Source organism: Mauremys mutica, chromosome 3 (assembly GCF_020497125.1).
Source record: "Mauremys mutica isolate MM-2020 ecotype Southern chromosome 3, ASM2049712v1, whole genome shotgun sequence".
Classification (NCBI taxonomy): domain Eukaryota; kingdom Metazoa; phylum Chordata; order Testudines; family Geoemydidae; genus Mauremys; species Mauremys mutica.
Window position 1 is genome coordinate 23,056,878 of NC_059074.1, and position 14,495 is coordinate 23,071,372.

A 14,495-nucleotide genomic window follows, 5' to 3' on the forward strand; every position below is an offset into this window, starting at 1 on the left:
ATGCAGATGTGCTGCTGTAGGCTTAAATGAACTTGCTCCTATGCTGACAGGAAAGCTTCTACCATCGAGGTGGTTAATCCACCTCCCAGAGAGCTGGTAGCTATGCTGACAGGAGAAGATCTCCCGTCGACATAGTATTATCTGCACAGGACGTTAGGTCAGTATAACTATATTGTTCACGCGTGTGGATTTTTCACATCCCTGAGCAGGAGAGAGGTTTAGGGTGAGGTGGGGAATAGGGGGTGGGCGGGGAGCTTGGGGTGTGCAGGGCTGCCATGATGGGGAGAGGTGCCTCTCCCCTGGCCCCAGACCTGGAGCTGCTGCGGTGGGGAAAGATGCTCTTCCCCAGCCCCAGGGCTGCTGCGGGGAAGAGAGGGCTGGGGGGAGTCCTCTCTCCCCACCACAGCCCCGGGGCAGCTGCACCCTAAACACCTCATCTCCAGCCCCACCTCAGAGCCCATACCCCCAGTCGGAGCCCTCACCCCTCCGCACCCCAACCCTCTGCTCCAGTCCTGAGCCTCCTTCTGCACCCTCATCCCTGGCCCCACCCCAAGACCACACCCCCAGCTCGAGCCCTCACTCCCTAACTCCAACCCTCTGCCTCAGCCCTGAGCCTCCTCCCTCATGCTGAACCCTTCATCCCTGGCCCCTCCCCAAGCCCGTAACCCCAGCTGGAGTCCTCACCCCCCAACTCCAACCCTCTGCCCAGTCCTGAGCCCCCTCCCACACTCTGAACTCCTTGGCCCACCCTCGCCACACATCACCTCCATACTGGTGCACATAACAAAATTCATTCTGCAGATGGATGGAAAAAAAATAGAGGGAACATTGCCTGGGAACAGGGGCGGCTCTAGCTTTTTTGCCACCCCAAGCCCGGCAGTCAGGCAGCCTTCGGCGGCTTGCCTGCGGGAGGTCCCCGGTCCCGCGGCTTCGGCTTACCCGCTGCCGAATTGCTCCCGAATCTGTGGGACCAGTGGACCTCCTGCAGGTGCACCGCTGAAGGCTGCTTGACTGCTGCCCTTGCAGGGACCAGCAGGGCGCCCCCTCCCCCGTGGCTTGCCGCCCCAGGCACGTGCTTGGAGCACTGGTGCCTGGAGCTGCCGCTGCCTGGGAATAGTTGCTTATATGTATAGTATGTGTGACTCTCATGGTTTTTTTTTTTTTTGGAGGGAGTGGGGAAGGATGTATGTGTGGTTGGTGTGTTTCTTTGAAAGTGAGACAGTAACGGCTTGATCCTGAAAACATTGACATCCGTTACTAACTTTATTGCCTCGCCAGTATGTATAAGTTTGCAAAATCAGGCCTCAAGTTTTAATAACATATTTTGGGGTTTATTTCATTTCTACAGAAGAACAAAGACTCACCGTACAGTTTGTATTTTCATGAGTTCAGCTACTACTGGTGCCAAGCAAAAGTGCATCTAGGTCAGGATCAAAGTGCTCCTTTTGTGCTGAACTGCAAATAGTTTCAACAGGGCTGAATCACCTGTGCGGGCAATATTCTGCAGCTCATCAGAGGGCAAAGGTGGGGGCATGAAGCCTTCAGTGACAAATCTATTGAGAACAATTCTGACACATTTTAGTTAGTGGATTCTTTTATTAAAGGTAATGACACTGGGTGGCACTATTACTAAGTTTTGTAAAGGCATGCGAGGCAACTAGTTAAAGTACAAAGCGAACAGATGAGCAGCCTAGTTCAGCTTGTGACATGGGAATACTGACAGTTATCCCATTGTCTGGTGAATACTTCCAATATACCAAGACCAAACACAAGCGAGAGGAATTTGTAGAGCAATCCTTTGAACAGCCCACAGCTAAGCTGTAGTCGTGGCCGAGTGGTTAAGGCGATGGACTAGAAATCCATTGGGGTCTCCCCGCGCAGGTTCGAATCCTGCCGACTACGGGTTTCTTTTGGCTCGTTTTCCCGCCTGTAATTTAAGCGAACGCCCCCGTGGGGCAGAGCAGCCGGAAAACAGGCCGGGGGAGCGGGGCCAGCCCAGCACGGAGTCTCCGCGCCGCAGCCGGCTCCTAGCAGGGGAGCGGTCTCGGGGCTCTGCCCGGGCCGGGGCGGCAGGATGCAGGAGGGCGCGGCGCCGGCCGTGCTGGTCACCAGCAGGTGAGGGGCCCGCGGGGCGGGGCACTGTCCCCGGGTCTGCAGCGCCTCGGGGCCAGCGGCCGCTTCCTCCGCCGGGGCGCCTCGCTCCTGCGGCCGCAGCCCCCGCTGGGACACGGCCCCGGGGGGCTGCGGCCTGCGCGGGATCTGCCCCGGCTCCCACCCACCCTGCCGGGGGCTGCAGCGCCCCCATGCTGGAGCCTCCCCCAGGGCGCCCCGCCGGAGCGCTGCCTGCAGCCGCCTCTGTGCCGCCGCGCTGGGGCCTCGGCCGGGCCTGGCTGCCGGGCGCCTCCGGGGAGCCGCGGGCGCCCTGCCGTGCGGGGTGCGTGGGGTTAGGCAGCACTAGCAGGAATCGGCTGGAGCCCTTTCCACCGCCGCCAAGGGGGCACCGGGCAGAGGTGGGGGATGAGCTGAAGGAGATCTGACCGCCCAGCAGGGCTGAATTACCTTCCTCCCCCTGGACATCTACCAGGCCAGCTCCCTGCTCTTGAGCCTTTCCCTTTCCCGGAGAGAAGGGAGGTTGTTAGGCCCTTTGCTGGGATCCAAAGTTACGGGACAAACTCTTGAGCAGCAAAGGTTTCCGCGCTGACACTTGGGTTTTGGGCTCTGCAAGTGGGAAACCCAGAACTGTGGCAACAATCCATCATTTTCTGTGTGCAGCAGGAGGGACTCCCTTTTCATTAGCCTGCCTCTGAATAGCTGTACAGCCAGGCGCAATTTTCTGCAAAAGCCTGTTATGATGCTGGATGGCAATGCCAGCACTGCCTTCTTAGTCAGTGTAAATTAAGCCATTTTAATTTCTGTCCTGCTAGAAATTCTGGATGTGAGATTACAAGTGAAAAATGTGTGGTTTCTCTGCAAGTGTTTGAGGTTCTCTGCGGCTGTAGAGTACAGCTATTTACTGCTATAGAGTAGTGTATAAATTCATTAACATGATTTATTTATAAGCATGGAGCTGGAAAGGGCACAGGCTGCTTTATGGTCGTCTTTGTGGCCGTAGGTAATGCACCTAAAACCATTCTACAAATGTGTGATTAGACAAATAATATTCTGAAAGTGAACATTGCTCACTCTTCAGTAAGAGCCTAATCCTGCCAGGTGCTGAGGGCATTTGGCTGCTTCTCAGTCAAGAGGATAATAATAATAATAATGAATAATATAAATCTAATTTCTTGTTATAAGAAAAGTTTAGAATTTGTAGAATGCAGCAAAAATTGCTGAGTTCCTAAAATTGTGGGATTGGCACGTTTGTTTGCATGCTTGTTGGAGAATGAGTATGTTTCAAGGTACCAATATGTACAAAGTACAGTAGAAATACCATCTTTTTGTTCTGCGTTTGGACAGCACCTCCCACAGTGTGATCCTGATCCATGAGCAGGTATCCTTGTTGCAACCATACAAATAATAAATAAATCTTGAAAATTATGTATAGGAAAAAATCTGCATGTGCTTTTGATAGTACCCATTATCAGATGTGCATATTAGCAGCCTTCATCTTTATTTCTGTTTATATTCTACTGTAAGCTTGGTGATATTTAACTAGGCTGCATGCCTAGCAGCTTGAGCACTGGTCTGGGGGGAGGCCAGAGTTGTGTCAGTATGAAGAACATTATATGTGGTTATATCGTGTCCTACAAAGTCTGGGCAGGATAAAGTGGACGATATATTGGTGCGTATAGACCCCTGACAAGTCTGTGTGGGGGACCAAGGTCTGGTGCATCCCTTGTCCCATAACAAATGATGCCCCTGTTTACTACTCTGAGTAGTAACACTGATGTCAATGGAATGACTCATGGTAAAGTTTAAGCATTTCTCTAACGTTGCAGGTTCAGGGCCTTGGATTGTAAACTTTTCTGGGCAGGGATCGTCTCTTACTCAGTGTAATCATAGAAGGCCGAGCATGGTGGGGCCTCTGGGGGCTACCAAAATTCAATTAATAACAATACTGATAGATCCAAAACGTCCTAGGGACATTCATTTTGAACGTAGGCAATTCAAAAACTCTAAAAGTCGCGTCAGATAATGCATCTTCCTGAATTTCCCTGCCACTTCTTGTGGTTTTAGGACCACAATTTCCTAATTAAAAATAAATAAATAAATAAAATTATCTCTGCTGTTACTGTGGGAGAGGATTGCCCAAATAACAGGGAAACTGCACGTGGGAAACAATGACGATGAAACTGACCACACACAAAGTGCTGTCAAAGGCACAAAGTCAACAAACTGCAAACAAAAATATCATTTCCCTCTCTAAACTCTTTCAGTTATAGTAATCTTAGCTGTTAAAAAGCCCAAAAATCAGTGTGATTTTTTTTTTGGGTGGATAGTCCTTTAAGAAATCTGATTCAGTAACTCTTGTAGTTAAACTAGTGTTTTGAACCCAATACATTTGAAGTCAGTTGCTATCTTCATATACAAGAGTGTTGACAAGCTGCTAGATTTCATTCTAGACAAAAGGGTTGTTCCATGGACTGAGGAAGCTGGAATAATAGTGAATGGTTTGTCAGTACATTTTCCTTTTCTTATTGTTGGGGGTGGGGAGAGGGAGAACAGATTGCTTTATGAATCTGCAATATAGAGATGTGTGTAAGGATTTGCTACCAGAAACAGGAACTTAGTCAAAACTACCAGCCTGCTGAAGTGTTGACTAATTCTTACTGCCGCAATCTGAGTGAGTAAGCATTTGGGGAGTGTTGTCTCTAACGTAAATCTATATTTAAAACAAAACAGATTTTACTGTCAGATGTCCCTTACTCAGCATTGTTGGCTGCCACTGCTGGAGAAGACACTCCAAATAACAGCCGTAATTTATATGTGAGTGAAGCAATCTTGTGTGCAAACATATAAGCAGTATGGGCAAAATTCTGTTTTCTTACATCAGGACAACCCTGGTAAAGTCAATGAACCAGTGTAACTGAGAACAGAATTTGGCTTGATTTTAAAATGAGTCTCTACCAGTGTTCAGAGAAAGAAAAGGGAATTTGGACAAGACAGAATACCACATAAAGCATATAACATTAGTTACCTAGGGTGGTGAAATCCTGGCCTCAATGAAGTCAGTGAGGCTAGGATCATGTTCCTTTTCAACACAATCTGCAAAGAAGGGTGGGTGAGAAATTGGGCTAGTGTGCTTGTTTGTTTTTTTATGATTTATAAAGAAACCTCAGGTTTTTTTGTTTAAAAAAAATCAACTTGGTTTTTACATTAGAAATTATGTCTTGTCTTCTCGGTATCAGTATCTAAAGATACAGTATCTAACTCATCAGTATCTAAAGAACTAGTTCTATTATGACATCACATAAAAGCACACAGGGAAACCTGACATGTTGAGAGGGGGAGGGATTTATGGTTAGATTATTTAAAACTATTTGCTTTCTGTTTTTTTTAAGCACATTTAAAACTGAAATACCTAAGTACTGTACACAACCTTACATTAAGAACATTTTGACACTAAAATATTGTTAATTTTTTTATATTAAACGTTCTTAATTTATTTTGGCAAACTGAGATAAAGCTGCTCATCGTCTCATTAACATAGCTTTCTTTTGCCTATGACATGATCCCTTGTTCATTAACTTTTAGGACGGTGGGTAATCTTTCACTGTACACTCTTATCTGAAATATCATTACTGCTGCCATCTGGGTCTTTGCCTACGTAGCATTTACTTGGTAAAATACTTCTCTGTATAATACCTATGCTTTTCTTTTGTTTTTTAAAGTTACATTGGAAAACTAATCATGCTATTTCTAGCATCAACTTTGGATGCTTACACTCATGGTATTGCTGGTTTCTGTACAGCACTTTGGCATAATTGAAAAGTGTTATCAAAATGATTTTCAAATGTAGGGCCAGATCCTCAGCTGATGTACATTGGTATATCTCTATGGCAGTCAAGGAAGCTACAGCAATTTACACCAGCTGAGGATGTGCTCCATGTATTTTTTTTTTAATGCATTGTGCATACACTTAGTGATACAGCACATACGCATCTAGCCATTCTTTTTTTCCCTTCTGAATTACAGTGACTTACTTAGGGCTTGTTTAGATTTGAAAAACTACAGTAGCAGAGCTTAAGCACTTCAGTGTAGACTCTCACTACAGCAGTGGTCCTCACACTTTTTCCATTGTGCCCCCCCATACACACACCTATAACGGAACCTGTCTGCCCCCATTCCCCCAAGCTGCAGCTGGGAGCAGGGCTAGAGCCGGGGCCAGAGCTGTGGCTGGGGCCGGAGCTTGGGCAGAGCGGGGCTGAGTGGTTCTCCCTCCCTGGCCTTTGTGGAGGCTGGCCCTGGCCCCGCCATCCTCCCCCCTCTCTCCCACCCAATGTTTCTCTGCACCCCGCTAGGGAGGTGCGTGCCCCACAGTTTGGGGACCACTGCACTACAGCGATGGGAGGGATTCTCCCATTGGCATAGTTAATCCACCTCCCCAAGAGGCAGCAGCTAGGTCAACAGAAGAAGTCTTCCATCGACCTAGCACTGTCTACACTAGGGGTTAGGTTGGCTTAACTGTGTCGCTGGGGCTGTTTGGATTTTTCACACTTCTGAGCAACGTAGCTGGGTTGACTTAACATTTGAGTGTAACCTGGCCTTAGAATTATTGCATGTTGACCTACACGTAGGTACAGCTTTTCTGGGGCTATCCAAACAGCCGGAACGTAGCACCCTGGTGTATGCTCTGGAATTTGTAATGTTAAGGAAAATACTGTACTGCACTATTTAGTGTACTACTCTTCCCCCTAAACCTCCCTCCATTAATCCTTAACCATACTCCACAAAGATCTCCACAAGGATCTCGAGAGCTCTATCATATTCACATTAGAGAAAGGAAGCTGATTGGCTAGGGCACTTATCTGGGGCTCAGGACATCCAAATTCAATTCCCTTCTCTGCCACAGACTTCATGTGTGACCTGGGCAAGTCACTTTGTCTCTCTGTGCCTCCCTAAGGATAAAATGGGGAGAATATCTCCTAGGGGTGTTGGGAGGGTATAGACTGAGAGGCACGCAGATACTACGTTAATGGGGCCATATGAGTACCTAAAGTAAATAACTGTCTGTTACTTAATCTGTCTAAAATATCTTACACTTGCCTTTCATCCTAATGGCTAGGAGATCAAAGTACACATTGGTATTGACCTACCACTGAAAGGTAGACACATCTGAGGTAGCAACTGTTTAACTAAGCACGGCAACAATGTACAATGATTAGAACAGGAAGAGGAACGATACTCTTATTGGAAAGTGAATTGGAACGTCTTTTATGTCAGGTGCATGCCTGGTATCCTCACTGCTCCTATTTGCATTTGAAAAAGGTGCCGTGGTAACTCAAGATGGTCACTGTGGTTCTATTTGGAAGGCGAGTTTCTTTTACCTGGGAATAAACAACTTATATTAATAATATCTAGCATCAGCCCAGCTGAAGTTTGAATCAGTTTCTGATTAGCTGGTAGTTCTCAATGCTCTTCTTCATCTCAGCTGCCTAGTTCACTTCATGAGCTACTGCACGATTCCAGTGATCTGAAGAAACCTCTGAAGCACGTAAATCGATCAGTGTAATAAGAGGGAGGGAGACACTTGGAAAGAAGCAAAAAGAACTATAAAATGTGACCTGTTTCCAAACACATGGCCATACTTAAAACAGAGGCCAAGTTTGCAAGTCCCAGACACAGCTGTTGTTTTAAAACCTACCAAGCAATGTGTAATCCAGTTCTTCTGCAGGCCCAAGCTCGATCAAAACACTAACTTGTCAGTAGGTCTGGCTTTCTGATTTGTGGACCCCATGTAAAGACACGGCCCCAAGCTGTCAGAAAGGGAATGGGCTGGCTGACGAACTGCACAGTTGAGGCTTCGTCTTCATTGCTGAAAGGGAGGTGTGTGTGTGTCTGGTCTACACTAGAAAATTAGATCAACTCAGCGTGAAGAATCCACATAACCACATCCAAGCCAACCTAACCCTTGGTGTAGACAGTGCTAGGCTGACGGAAGAATTTTTCTGTTGACCTAATTACTGCCTTTCGGAGAGTGGATTAAATACAGTGAGGGGAAAATCCTTCCCATCACTGGAGTGAGTGTCTACACTGAAGCGGTACCGCGGTGCAGCTGCACAATTTAAAGTGTAGACATAGCTTGGGTGTGTGTTTTACAGTGAGATAGCTATTGTGCAATAGTTATGTCACTGAAAAATCTTAGTAGAGACAAGGCACAAGTTTGACTGCCAGGTAGCTAGGTGAGGTCAGCGCTGTACTCCCCACCCGTGGTTGACCTTCCCTAGTTGCCATGGTAAAACTACAGTGCTTTGCCTCCATAGCTGGTGCACGTTAGTTATCCCATGATAACAACACACCTTTTTTTATCTGTAAAGACAAAACCTTAGAATCTGATTCTCTCTTTGGCTCTCAAGCACATGTTCACATTGTGTCTCAGGCTTTCCCTGCTTTCAAGCAGATGCCTGTTTTTTCTCTCCGTGTTCCTTATTCCCTCCTTACTCAGGCAGAACTCTCCAGGTGAAATCCTGGCCCCTTGAAGTTAGTGGCAAAGCTCCCATCAACTTCAGTAAGGCCAGGATTTAACCTTCAGCTGTTACTGTGGACTTTGCCTGAGGACTGAGTGTTGCATAGGTCTTGTGAATTTTAGCCAGATGCAGCTCTGCTTATACCTCGAGGTATAAAATCCAGGGCTCCTATTCTCCTGCCCCAGAATATGAGTAACTTTCACTGTAGTTGTAGAATAAATATAAAATTAGAGAATGAAAGTTAGCTCAAGTTGGTTAAAGGAATATGTGTTATAAAGAAAGGCCATGAAAGTAATGAGTTATAAGGCGAGAAGGAATGAAGTAGGGAGGATGTCTGGTTCAAAGAATCACTAATGAAAAAAGGGGAAATTTCTAAAAAGAAGGGCTCTGACTGATAGGGATCACTGCAGAGGCTTTAAATAAGACAAAGAGAATTTGTTGTAAAAAGAGCCATAGTGGGCTTTCCCACCCCACATACCAGTGTTATCTAAGAACTGTTGGTGAGCAAGAAGAGGGGAAGAAATAGGGAGGGAAGGGCTGAGGAAGAAACACTGTTGTAAATCTTGCCTGGATTAAGACTGGAAATAAAAGTGAACTGTCTCGAATTGGTTTTTAGCTGAAGTCAGTAATTGGCAATGACATCGCCTGTTTGTTAAGGGGTATAAAAAGTAAACTCTTAAAAGGTTCATTACTACCGCCTGCTTGACCATGTTGGGTCTAAGCACCACTGGGCTTAGCTCTTTTGTAAGTATCTTGATCAAATTCTTATAAATGTTTTGCTACTGTTTGGATGCAGTAAATTGCATATTAATTTTTGCTTATTATTTGGGCTTTTTATGCCTGTTTAGAGCAATTGGCCTTTGGATCCAATAAAGGAATTTATGGTTAAATTAGTGTCATGATAATATCCTGCATAAATAATAAATAATTTCAACAGTAGTCAGTGGAAGTTATGTGTATACCAGAGAGGAGGATCAGGCCTGGAGATCCACTCCTGTAATTCACCGTGGCAACAAACAACCTTTGCAGCAATAATAATTTTGGTTGCTTTGGCCCCCGTGGTGTTTGTAAAGAAAAAGTGTTCTAAGATATCTGAGGGTTCAAAGCCGGCAATGACACTTTAGCCAAAGAGGCTGAGGCTGATGGTCCTTTCTCCATCTCATCTGTGAGTGGGGCATGCAGAAGGTGAGCAAATGGCAGGTAGTTCATTTGTGCACATTTAGGCAATGTGGCCGTGAAAATCGGTAGACCTGTTTGTAGTGATTTGAATGCTATGAAAAGTGGTTTTGCTTTGGTTAATAGGTGTTGCTGTTCCTTGCAAAGGGTGCATACATTTTAAATAAGAAACAGAATAATACAAGGTACAATAGAAGGAATTTCTCAGCAGAACAGAGGATGATTAACCTTTTTACAGATAACCTCAAATAGTATAAAGTGGAAATTTACATTTAATATATATTTAAATGGGACTTAGGTGCTTCTGAAATGGGAGTTAGATGCTGACCTGCATCTTTACGCACCTAAATACCTTTGAAAATATGACCCTTAGGCTAAAATCCTGTGGAGGTTCGCAACCTATTGGAGAAGTTTATTTTGGCTGCAGCAAATTTAAAGTTTGCGATTAAAAATGAATGCAAAATACTTTTCAGTCTTGATGCTGAATTGTATAGGTTTTGCAGTCTATCTTGTTAAGCTTAGTATAGTCAGTGCTACTTTAAATACTTATATATTACATAAGCAACATTTGTTATTTCTTTCATAGCATAGTTGATGGTGTCATATTTTCACTAAATAGCAATGGTTTAAGGACTAAATTTAATTTCAGCTCCAAAGCCTATTAAAATGGAAGTCTTTTCATTGAATTCAGTGGACCTTTGATCAAGTGTTCTTTGAGGCAATCAGTAAAGGTGTTTGTGTCAGTGCTGACTATATTTGAACCGACTTTTTGTTTCTGTTTGTAGGCAAGTTCAGAATGCTCACACAGGGATAGATTTGTCAGTGCCAAAGTACCAGGAAATCCGTGGGAAGATGATGTCCGGCCATGTGGAATATCACATTGTAGCTGTTACCCGACTGGCTGCATTCAAATCAGCAAAACATAAACCTGAAGATGTGGTTCAGTTTATGGTAAGTAGTTAATCAATGCTGTGTTTGATAAAGAAATCTTTTGGTTTTTTTCCCCCTCTGTCAGCGTTCATTATTCTTATACTGTTGTAACACTACATGTTTGATCATATTCATAATCTTTAGTATGACAGTATAGTCTGGGCTGTTACAGAAATAACAAAACTTTGCAATACTTTGCTAGATACGCTGGAGGGTAGGGATAGGATACAGAGGGACCTAGACAAATTAGAGGATTGGGCCAAAAGAAATCTAATGAGGTTCAGCAAGGACAAGTGCGGAGTCCTGCACTTAAGACGGAAGAATCCCATGCACTGCTACAGACTAGGGACCGAATGGGTAGGCAGCAGTTCTGCAGAAAAGGACCTAGGGGTTACAGTGGACGAGAAGCTGAATATGAGTCAACAGTGTGCCCTTGTTATCAAGAAGGCTAATGGCATTTTGGGCTGTCTAAGTAGGGGCATTGCCAGCAGATCGAGGGATGTGATCATTCCCCTCTATTTGGCATTGGTGAGGCCTCATCTGGAGTACTGTGTCCAGTTTTGGGCCCCACACTACAAAAAGAATGTGGAAAAATTGGAAAGAGTCCAGCGGAGGGCAACAAAAATGATTAAGGGGCTGAAGCACATGACTTATGAGGAGAGGCTGAGGGAACTGGGATTGTTTAGTCTGCAGAAGAGAAGAATGAGGGGGGATTTGATAGCTTCTTTCAACTACCTGAGAGGGGGTTCCAAAGAGGATGGATCTAGACTGTTCTCAGTGGTAGCAGATGACAGAATAAGAAGTAATGGTCTCAAGTTGCAGTGGGGAAGGTTTAGGTTGGATATTAGGAACAACTTTTTCACTAGGAGGGTGGTGAAGCACTGGAATGGGTTACCGAGGGAGGTGGTAGAATCTCCTTCCTTAGAGGTTTTTAAGGTCAGGCTTGACGAAGCCCTGGCTGGGATGATTTAGTTGGGGATTGGTCCTGCTTTGAGCAGGGGGTTGGACTAGATGACCTCCTGAGGTCCCTTCCAACCCTGATATTCTATGATTCTATGATCTATAATTGTGCTTTTCAGCCAAACATTTCAAAGCACTTTACAAAAGTAGATGAATATTATCTCCACATAAGTCATGGAGCACAGAGATTTCCCATCTTATCTTCAACATCTTCTGAGGCTACCTATGCTCCCCAAGCTATTCTTGCTAAGTAATAATGTGATTTCTTGAATTTAATATGTACCCTACGGTGAGATTGGTCTAATTCCCTGTTTATTGTTAGTCATCCTGGCATTTCACCCTTCCTGGGGAAGTCATAAAGTAAACCTGATTTATAGGAATGGAATTTTATCCTATGAAATATGTTTTCCTCAGTTGTCCCTGACTTTGTTGGAAAATAGTTTGAGCATGTGGAAGTAATTTTAAACCTTGAGTTTGTAGGGTGGTAGGGTATGTGCTTCACATTGGTTTACTGTTGTTATTTGTATTACCATAGCACCTTGGACATAGTCGTAGACTAGGACTCCATTGTGCTAGATACTGTACAGACACAGAACAAAAAGATGGTTCCTGCTCCACGGAGCTGACAATCTAAGTATAGGACAGGCAGAGGAGTAAGATGAAACATTATGGGTCAGCATGACAGGCAGTGGTCTCGGCACACCAGCAGTCTAACCATTGTCAAGTTTTTTTGTAGACATCATGGCAAAGAAGAGTTTTGAGAAGGTTTTGAAGAAGGATAATGAGGTGGCTTTGTACATGTTTGTGAGGAGCGCCTCCCAAACATCTGACCAGAGGGAAGGCGGAGAGAGTTGTAGGAGGGGATGGTGGAAAAGGAGTGAGCCAAAGGGCAGGAGAAGGTCACATTGTATATTGTCAGTTTTCTCTTGGCAGAAAATGTTAAGATCCCGTGAGAGGGAGAAGTAGAGGCTGGAGGAGGGAAGGGTTTGAGAAGTGAGTCAAAGGCGTGAACAGCAGCTGGGATTGCAGGTGTGATATTCAGTTGAGTTGGAGAAGTAGAGTTGCATAGTTCAGAAGATGGCAGAACTGAAAGAGACGAATGAATTAGTCATGGAGGAAGTCAACTGGTTTCAGGATTTCTGCCAGAGACGCTCTGCAGCACGAGAGCAGGAGCAGAGGAAACAGATGTCGGGTTGGCAGGGAAAACCCTTTTGTAACGCTGATACACCCTGGTTGTCGGCGGGCGGGATCGAACCTGGGATCTCTGGAGCTTAAATGCATGAGCCTCTACTTCTATGATGAGATAACTGGCTCTGTGGATATGGGGAAAGCAGTGGACGTGACATATCTGGATTTTAGCAAAGCTTTTGATACGGTCTCCCACAGTATTCTCGCCAGCAAGTTAAAAAAGTATGGATTGGATGAATAGACTATAAGGTGGATAGAAAGCTGGCTAGATTGTCGGGCTCAACAGGTAGTGATCAACGGCTTGATGTCTAGTTGGCAGCTGGTATCAAGCGGAGTACCCCAGGAGTTGGTCCTGGGGCTGGTTTTGTTCAACATCTTTATTAATGATCTGGATGATGGGATGGATTGCACCCTCAGCAAGTTCGCAGATGACACTAGGCTGAGGGGAGAGGTAGCTATGCTGGAGGGTAGGGATAGGGTTCAGAGTGACCTAGACAAATTAGAGGATTGGGTCAAAAGAAATCTGATGAGGTTCAACAAGGACAAGTGCAGAGTCCTGCACTTAAGACGAAAGAATCCCATGCGTAGCTACAGGCTGGGGACCGACTGGCTAAACAGCAGTTCTGCAGAAAGTGACCTGGGGATTACAGTGGATGAGAAGGTGGATATGACTCAGCAGTGTGCCCTTGTGCCAAGAAGGCTAATGGCATATTGGGCTGCATTAGTAGGAGCATTGCCAGCGGATTGAGGGAAGTGATTATTCCCCTCTATTCAGCACTGGTGAGGTCACATCTGGAGTATTGCGTCCATCTTTGGGCTCCCCACTACAGAAAGGATATGGACAAATTGGAAAGTCCAACAGAGGACAACAAAATTGATCAGGGGGCTGGGGCACATGATTTACGAGGAGAGGCTGAGGGAACTGGGCTTGTTTAATCTGCAGAAGAGAAGAGTGAGGGGGGATTTAATAGCAGCCTTCAACTACCTGAAGGAGGGTTCCAAAGAGGATGGAGCTCAGCTGTTCTCAGTGGTGGCAGATGACAGAACAAGGAGCATTGGTTTCAATTTGCAGTGGGGGAGTTCTAGGTTGGATATTAGGAAACACTATTTCATTGGAAGGGTGGTGAAGCACTGGAATGGGTTACCTAGGGAGGTGGTGCAATCTCCATCCTTAGAGGTTTTTAAGGTCTGGCTTGACAAAGCCCTGGCTGGGATGATTTCTTTGGGATTGGGCCTGCTTTGAGCAGGGGGTTGGACTACATTGACCTCCTGAGGCCTCTTCCAATCCTAATCTTCTATGATTCTACTGCATGAGCTAAAAGTCATATAGCTGTTAGCTAAGGCTGTAGAGCAGACTCATTAATCTCTCTCTCTAAGTGGTCTTGGTGCCATTAGAGGGGACAGAACACCACACCCAGGAGGTGTGTGGGTTACACTTGCAATGGGAGAGAGAGGCAAAAGACTCAAGGGTGGAGGAGAGTGAAGCATGGAGAGAATCGATAACAATATCAGTGGAAGAGACTAGGGAGGGAGGGCTGAGAGCAAATGAGAAGTCATCAACGCTGATAGACTGGAAGGCACAGAAAGGCTGAGTGGCCGGGCGTGAGGGAAAGG

The 14,495-nt window shown here is 45.5% G+C and overlaps 1 protein-coding gene and 1 non-coding gene across 4 annotated transcripts in view; both read left to right on the forward strand.

The window, feature by feature from the left end:
• The first annotated feature begins 1,820 nt into the window (after positions 1-1,820).
• On the forward strand, positions 1,821-1,902 carry TRNAS-AGA. Its single transcript has one exon. It is a non-coding gene; the product is annotated as a tRNA-Ser (tRNA).
• A 59-nt stretch (positions 1,903-1,961) lies between these two features.
• Positions 1,962-14,495, forward strand: part of HS1BP3 (HCLS1 binding protein 3) — a 74,767-nt gene continuing 62,233 nt past the window's right edge. Inside the window, exons 1-2 of one of the 3 annotated variants that reach the window (XM_045011567.1) lie at positions 1,962-2,115; positions 10,589-10,754. In XM_045011567.1, the coding sequence (XP_044867502.1) occupies positions 2,075-2,115; positions 10,589-10,754 (207 nt within the window). In that variant the 5' untranslated portion in view covers positions 1,962-2,074. Of the gene's footprint in view, positions 2,116-2,402; positions 2,511-4,860; positions 4,927-10,588; positions 10,755-14,495 lie in introns of those variants that run through there. The other 2 variants (XM_045011569.1, XM_045011568.1) reach the window with 2 other exon arrangements.